Source organism: Raphanus sativus, chromosome 9 (assembly GCF_000801105.2).
Source record: "Raphanus sativus cultivar WK10039 chromosome 9, ASM80110v3, whole genome shotgun sequence".
Classification (NCBI taxonomy): Eukaryota; Viridiplantae; Streptophyta; class Magnoliopsida; order Brassicales; family Brassicaceae; genus Raphanus; species Raphanus sativus.
This window is the reverse complement of record NC_079519.1, coordinates 24254317-24262034: the sequence shown is the minus strand read 5'-3', so window position 1 is coordinate 24262034 and position 7718 is coordinate 24254317. Positions and strand designations below refer to the sequence as shown.

The 7718-nt window shown below is 36.6% G+C and overlaps 1 protein-coding gene across 3 annotated transcripts; it reads left to right on the top strand.

The window, feature by feature from the left end:
- The first annotated feature begins 2226 nt into the window (after window positions 1-2226).
- On the top strand, window positions 2227-7025 carry LOC108827941 (uncharacterized). 3 transcript variants are annotated; one of them, XM_056994189.1, is made up of 8 exons: window positions 2227-2500; window positions 2829-3135; window positions 3462-3662; window positions 3751-3824; window positions 3921-5364; window positions 5434-5564; window positions 5660-5837; window positions 5924-7025. In XM_056994189.1, the coding sequence occupies exons 3-8, from the start codon at window positions 3533-3535 to the stop codon at window positions 6553-6555; spliced, it is 2589 nt and encodes an 862-aa protein (XP_056850169.1). In that variant the 5' UTR covers window positions 2227-2500; window positions 2829-3135; window positions 3462-3532; the 3' UTR covers window positions 6556-7025. The 3 variants fall into 3 exon arrangements, with proteins under 3 accessions (XP_056850169.1, XP_018456970.1, XP_018456969.1); XM_018601468.2 differs by lacking the exon at window positions 2227-2500 and having other exon boundaries at window positions 2586-3135; window positions 3462-3658; window positions 3750-3824; XM_018601467.2 differs by lacking the exon at window positions 2227-2500 and having other exon boundaries at window positions 2587-3135.
- The last annotated feature ends 693 nt before the right edge of the window (window positions 7026-7718 follow it).

Sequence of the window (7718 nt, the reverse complement as noted above, 5' to 3'; positions counted from 1 at the left end):
CCTTCTTCAAATACAACACCTAATTTTACACTAAAATTATATCTTTGTATTTATATTATTAACTTACAATTTTTTCTTACTTAATATATAATAAATAAATTTACTTTGTAAGTATATCATATAAAAATATACTACAGAAACTTTTAAATAAATTTTTACTATTTTATTATTTTATTTATTTAGTTTACTATTTTATTTTATATTAATTTATTTTACTATTTTATTTTTATCATTGATATTTAGTTCAATATTTATCAAAAAATAAGTGAATAGTTTTTAGTGTAACAAATAATATCACACTAAACTTGATATGATACTATAACTTTATACTAAACTATATATGTGACTTTTCAAGTTGGGTTCATAAAATTTTGGTGTGAAAATTACACTAATAATTTTGGAGTGAAAATTTTGGTGTGGATATTAACTATAATATTTTTGCATTGAGTTGAAAATAACTTTAAACATACATGCAGTAAATTTTACAAAAAAAAATCTAAATATATGTTTGTCATGTGAAACAAATACAATTATTTATTTAATAATAATCCCAAATTATTGGTAACCAAATATATTTGAATAAATAGTATAAACCGTTTAACAAACTTTATTCGATCAGATTGTAGAAAAATATCTGATGGATCTTAAAATCCACTCACAAATTAGGGTTTATGGTTTGTACTAACATATCGAAGAAGTAATAAATGAAGAGACTGTTTTTTTGATGATTTTAAGATGAAAAGTTTACATTATTGATCTTTAAAATTATACAACTGTGATGAACAAACAGTATCGTAATATAAGTGAACACATAAATATGTACGAGACCTGAGATCCCTCTTTTCTTCTTCTTTACCGTTCTTTTATAGTTATTTAGATGAAGATCGTAGCAACGACATGATCTCCGATTCCTTTAAAACTGTCTAATGATCTGACTTTTTCACGTTTTGTATTTGATCAGTCAGATTGGCACTAATTTTATTATGAGCTCAGAATGAGTCTTCATTCTTTTTGGGTCTATCGTTCTCTTATCGGACCTTTGGATCATTGAGTTGGATTCTTGGATCGGGTTTGGAGTACGATGAAACCCACCTCCAGCAAGAGATAATTTGTAGGTGGGTGCATGTGGTATTAATACTGCTAAGATGTTCATCAAAATACATGTATGGTGCATTATGAAAACCTAGCCGTTGTCAGGTCACTAACTTCCTTAATGGGAGCAAGTTTGTGTCCATATCTTATATTGTCGGTCGATAAGTTCCCCACCTCAAAAAAAATGTCACGTTTGTAGCAATGTTCTGATTATATATATTTTTATGTATTTACGTTTGTGCGCGTGCGCATTATCGTCTGCGGGGTCAGTTGATTGGTATGTGCGAGTGTAAGTGTTTATGGGTATGAACACACACATATACTGCAACACATATAACGGTATGGTCCCCGTACCTGAATGCCTAAGTTGCTTCAAAGGAACTCAATGTTACTGATCATGGTCAAAACATATGGTCTCGAATTTTGCTAAGGCCACCGATGTATCAGAAGACAATGCGAGGTAATTATTTCTGCTGGACCATGTTTTCCCTTAAAGTGCTCGGCTTTTTCAGCAAACCCCACAAAAAAACTTTTGCTTAATTAATTTTTTTCAATTACAAGCACTTGATCTGATCTGATCTGATTCTGACACATGTAAGAGCACCCCCATCAAAAGTTCATGGGGGTTCACATGTTTCCCAAAAAAAAAAAAAATTATTAAAATATTGAACAGTGACGAACTCGGTTGGTTGGAGTTCGTCGGGATGAACCCGGGTCGTCACGAGTTCGCCATGTGGCGGCCCTTTAATGATCGGTTTTTTTTTTTTTTTTTTTTTTAGAAAAAAACGAAAAAAGTAAAAAAAAAATAAAAAAAATAAAAAAAAATAAAGTTGTGAACCTGATGAGGATGCTCTAAGAACTCTTTTAGGAGAATGAAAAGACATAGAATCGGAACGTCGTCGTAACGAGATAAAAAAGGGTTGGTCAATGAAATGAAATTAGGAGACTAATCATATCTCAAAACATACGTGTTCTCCTCTCCATTCCATTTCCGTAAGCAGCCGAGACTCTTTGGCATTTCTTTCCCCAACCTCTAACTCTTTATTCGTTAGAAAATGACCCCTATATTTTCACATTTATCTACTAAACCCATAAGGAGACGTCATCTCTCCAGACAGTAAATATTCTTTCCTCACTGCCACATCTCAAATTCAGAGCTTGCAGAAGAAAGAGGAAAGAGAGAGAGAGATCAATTATTTTACTGGGCAGGCGAGTTAATGATGAGAGCTGTTGAAAAAATCTGCAAATACTTTTCTTCTATCTAAAGCTTTTGCCTCTCTCTCTCTCTCTCTCTCTCTCTCTCTCTGTAGAGAGGAGATGGGGCCCATATGAAATCTTATTTTCCAACTGTGTTTCTTCCTTTTCTCCTGTGGAGCTCAAGGACACGACGTTGTTTGGGTCGTAAAAGGTTCCACTTTTTACTTAATTCTCCTCTCTCTCTCTCTCTCTCTCTTTCTTTCACAGCTAATGGTTTTGTCGGTAAAGAAACATAACTTAATCTCTCTTTTTTTTTCCCTTTGTCAAAAGATGCGCACCAAGCGAGAAAGAAAGAAAAATAAATCTTCTTCTCTCTTTTATTCGAGACGTTGAACAATAGAAGCAAAAGCACATCGTTTTGTTTTTTTTTCCCTCTGTTTGGTTGTTGATCAACTGCTTAGATTTTCCGATTCATATTTAAAAGTTTTTCTCTTTGGTTTGATCTATATGAGATTTACGGAAGCTTCTTGGTTTCTCAGACAGAACCTAGAAAAGTTGTCAGATCAAACAATGTGGCTGCCTGCCTGGAGTTTATTAAAGCCTCAAGCTTGAGATCCCTTTTGCTTAGTTGACAACAATATCTTCTCTCTCTCCATAGCCTTGGCTTGAAAGATATCTCTTCTTCTCTATATATTCTACCGTTTTGTCCGGCGATCAAAAGAGAAACCCTGACTGAATCTTGGCACCCAAAGAAAGTTTACTTCCTTCCTCCTGCAACTTGCCAACTCTTTAATGGTTTCCCCTTGAGGGGAGTTTGGAATCTAAGCAAATTCACCAGAATCTAAGGTACTTTGAAAGGGAAAGAAAGGTATCTGATTTTTTGCTCCATAAGTCATGGGACTAGTTTCTGTATATATTAATCTTCTTACTTGCCTTTGGTTACAATGATTCCACACTCCATTAGCTTAACAAGTTAACCCATTTAATTAGATTGTACAAGGAACTGATAGACGATCCTTTACTCCTTTTATGTTATTGCTAGTTTGTTTCTCAAGGATCTGAGGTTGTTACAAGTATTTACTTTATCTATAAGTACAATTTACCTAGACTTCTTTCTGTATGTGGTGTTTAATTAATACTTTTCTTCTTCTTCTTCTTCTGCTTATCTTAAGGCACATCTATAGAGAATAGCTTATTAGTGAAGGAGCATTCAAAACTGAATTTACCATAAGAAAGACAAGCCATGGCCAAGAAAACTCAACGACGTGCAGCTGCTCGGGATCAGTTAGGCTGCATGTGGGGTTTTATGAATATGTTTACTTTCCGCCATGGTCCACTCTCTCCCAAGCTCCTTGTTGACCAAAATCATCATGGTAACCAACCCCTCTTCCCTCTCTCTATACCTGTGATTGTGAATGACTTGTTTTGGTATATAATAACTGGTAATATTATCTGTTTCAGCTGCTGGAAATCATAAGAACAGTGAGCTTGACAAGTCCAACAAATGCAGCAACAAGGCTGCTCAAGACACCCTTGTAAGCTTTTTTTAACCTTACTGAAAAACATCCTTGTCTCTTTTTTCTCTCCCTCTTAAAAAGTCTGTGGGGATTAATATAGTTTCTCCTTGAAAGGTTGGTGAAGAACGAAATGTCACAATTACGATTATAAAGCCAAGTGTGAAGAAACTCATAGCGGAAGAGTTGTTCAATGACAAGGAAATCAAGAAGCAGAGGGAGAATGCTGAAGCAGGACAGTTGTCAGACTCTGAGCTCGAAGGAAGAAGAAGGAAAAACCATAGGAGGAAAAACAAGACCCGCAAGAACAGCTGTGGTAACTTTAGCCATATAATAAACAACACAGCTGACATTGAAGAAAAGCCTCAAGTTCATCACCGCAGACATAAGAAGAGCCATCATGGCCCTGAAAGGAGTCTTGACATTGATAATATGATCGAAGAGTTCTATTCCGAGATTCATCGCAGAAGTACAAGCCGTGCAAAGGATGGGGTGTTGAACCACAAACAAGAAGATTATAAAGAGAAACTGAGGGAGCTGGTCAAGTTTTTGATTAGTCAGAAGCTTTTACATGGGAACCGTCCCAAGGAAAACAGTGAGATCCTTACGTCTAAGGACTTGATGGAAGTGTTTCAGATTCTTGGATCAGATGAGGAACTGTTTCTCAAACTTCTGCAAGATCCAGAGATACTTGTGCCAAGACAGAAAGGAGAAGAAAGATTGAGCTTGTCTGAGATAACAACAGGGGCATCATCAGAACAATCTTCTCTCGCTGATAAGAGATGGTCTAGCAGCTTGTTCAGGAGGAAAGATACGCCACAAGAAGGGACTGATGACAGAGCAACGGAAGCTTCTTTAGACAGGATTTACATTCTGAAGCCTAGCGTTTCAAGTCCAGACACAGGTTGCTCGTCACCTGATTCTCGTCTGATGAGAAACAAACTGCACAACGAGAGAAACAGTTCACATTTCTTTCTCTCTGAGATCAAGAGGAAGCTGAAACAAGCAATCAGAAAGGAGCAGCCTGGAGGAGTCCAGCGTGAGAGAGGGTTTCCTAAAAACGTGCCAACCAAAGATCATTTCTTCCTCGAGCGGATGGCAAGGCCTTCAACATCTCAGAAGAACAGTGATGAAGATAGAAAGCAAAGGGTGTCTAACATTTATACAGAGGCCAAGAAACATCTGTCCGAGATGTTGAACAGTGGAGATCTTGATTCGAATATAACAAGTAGACAGGTTCAAAGAACCTTAGGAAGAATACTCTCTCTTCCTGAGTATTTGTCTCCTCTAAGCAGTCCAGGAAGAAGATGGGAGAAGAGCTCAACTGCACACATGAAGTCTGTTTCAGCGGATTATATAAATGCTGTCAACATCAAGAAAGAAACTCCTGTGAGCCAACCAGAGAATGAAGTAACAAAAAGTTCTGATGCTCAGGATTCTGATCTAAGCAAAGAACCTGACAATGCTGTTGAGTCTCTCCAACCAACAGCAAGTGAATCTTCTGAAAAAAGTGTGGACATTGAGGATGGAACTGTTAAAGAAGATAAAATTTCTGCTGCAGGTAAGAATATTTTCTTCACTCTTTAATTTAGCATACAGAGTTTAATCTAATAACCAGCCACACTTGCAGGTTCTGCAGATGATGTAATGATTACCAATGAGATAGGTATGGTTACAGAGGATGCAAGCTCGACTTTGGTTGGTGACTTATCCAAATTTGAAGCTCAGGAGGAACAGATGGACTCTATAATCTCAAAACAGGCAAGTCATTTTGCTTCAACACTATATTGTTTATCATTGTGTATGTAATATGAAATTAAGAATTAGTGGAAGACTTATAATCGGTTTTGCCACAGACCTCTCATGAAGAGAACCAACCACCACTGGCTTCCTCTGTGGCCTCACCATCCCACTGTTTAGCTAAAAGTGAATCAGCTGCTAATGATATTCCGGAATGGTCAAGCCCAATATCAGTTCTTGAGCCACTCTTCATTGAAGATGACATAAGCCCATCAAAAATAAAATCTCAGTCTGGTAAGTGAAAAAAGATCCTAGCATCTATTACTAAACTTGGTTAGTTCATCATTATGGGCAAGCATTGACTCATCTTTATGACTCAGATGAACCACAGGTGCAACCTTGGTGTATCCACTTCGATGAAAAAGAAGATTCTGCAGCTAAAAGCCGAGAGGATGCTGTGAAATCCATCACAAGTGACAAGGAATTGGTGTTTAAGTATGTGAAAGCTGTGGTGGACGCAGTAGAGTCAGATTTTCAGGAGCTCTATCTGAAGGCGCAATTCTCTGATCAGCTTCTTGAACCGGCACTGATCAGCAATATACCATTCTGTCCAAACCAGCTTTGCCATGACCATGAGCTGCTCTTTGACTGCATCAATGAAGTTATCATGGAGCTCTGCTGTTGCCCTCCATGGGCTTCGTTTGTCACACCGAGAACCAGGGTCTTCTCTACCGTCAAAAGCATCATTCACGAGGTTCAAGAAGCGGTCTACTGGCACCTCTTGCCATTGCCACTCCCTCACGCGTTGGATCAAATAGTTAGGAAAGATATGGCTAAAGCTGGAAACTGGTTAGACATCAGATGTGAGATTGACTGCATTGGCTTTGAAACTAGTGAATTGATTCTAGAGGAATTACTTGAAGAGCTCGCTCTAATCTGCATCAACAACACTGATCAGCACTCTCTTGTTCCAGCTGAACCGAAGATCGATGAGAGCACCCTTGTTTTATAAAAGGTCGTCTCTTCTTAAAGACAAAGCCATTGTTGAGAGACAGCTGCAAGCTCTGAACATAGCCTCACTACTGTCACCATTGCTAACTTCCATTAATGTGTATTACTCAAAAGACAATAAACTTTCAGACTGCTGAGAGAGACATAGAAGAGATAAGACCCTTTCAAGACCAGATGAGAAACAGTTTGTGGTGGGGTCATTGCAGAATCACTTTCAAAGACAGGAGGACCACGGGTCTCTTCCTTCTTTTAGTATATAGGATATGATTTATTTTAGTATGAGTGTGTTTGGGTTTGTGTGTTGAGATGGAGAGAGAGAGATGTGATGTAGTGTGTCTGGGTTTGATTTATTTGTGTAATATTTTCAGAAGTTTGACATATAACAACAATGTATTTATAGGAACATGATCTGGGGGTGACAATCTTAAAGAGTACTTTATTTATTAATGAAAATTTGAAGATATATGCAAAGATTAGTGTGGTTGGTAAGAAGAGTAGATTACAAGTTGATAATGTGTTGTTATAGATTGTAGTCTAAGATTGGCGAGTTGACTTACCGGACGAGAAAGTGGAGTTTTTTTTTTAGTAAGGGGAAAGAAACAGGCATAACGAAAGATTTGTAGATAATTTTATGCAATGGGAGAAATGAAAATTTATGGATCATCATAATATATGTAAGTAAAAGCTTTGGATAATGTTTGGAGTTGTTGCACTTTATGCCCTACCTTAGTGAATACTAGCATTTGTTGTTTGATGTGATATGGTTGTGGACATTAGATAATATCATAGTACACCTGATGAAAGATATGATTTCTAATTTTCTATATGCAAACTAATTAGTATCTCATGAAACTTTATTTCTTCATAATCTTTTAAAAGGAAGTTTTAGATTTAATTCATGCGATATTCAGTTAACCCATTAACATATACTATGAATTAACAAACCGAGAAATTAGAATGAACACAAAACAACAAACACACACACACACAAAGACAAAGATAAAATAATTGTGTTACAAGTTTTAAGAACTTGAAAAACACTAATTATATTGAAAACTTCTAAATGATACAAAAAGCTAATTTAAATCACAAAAACAAAAGACTAGCTGAATAAAGGATTTCTAATTAAGTCCTTTGACCTATGTTCAAAAAGCAAAATTTGAT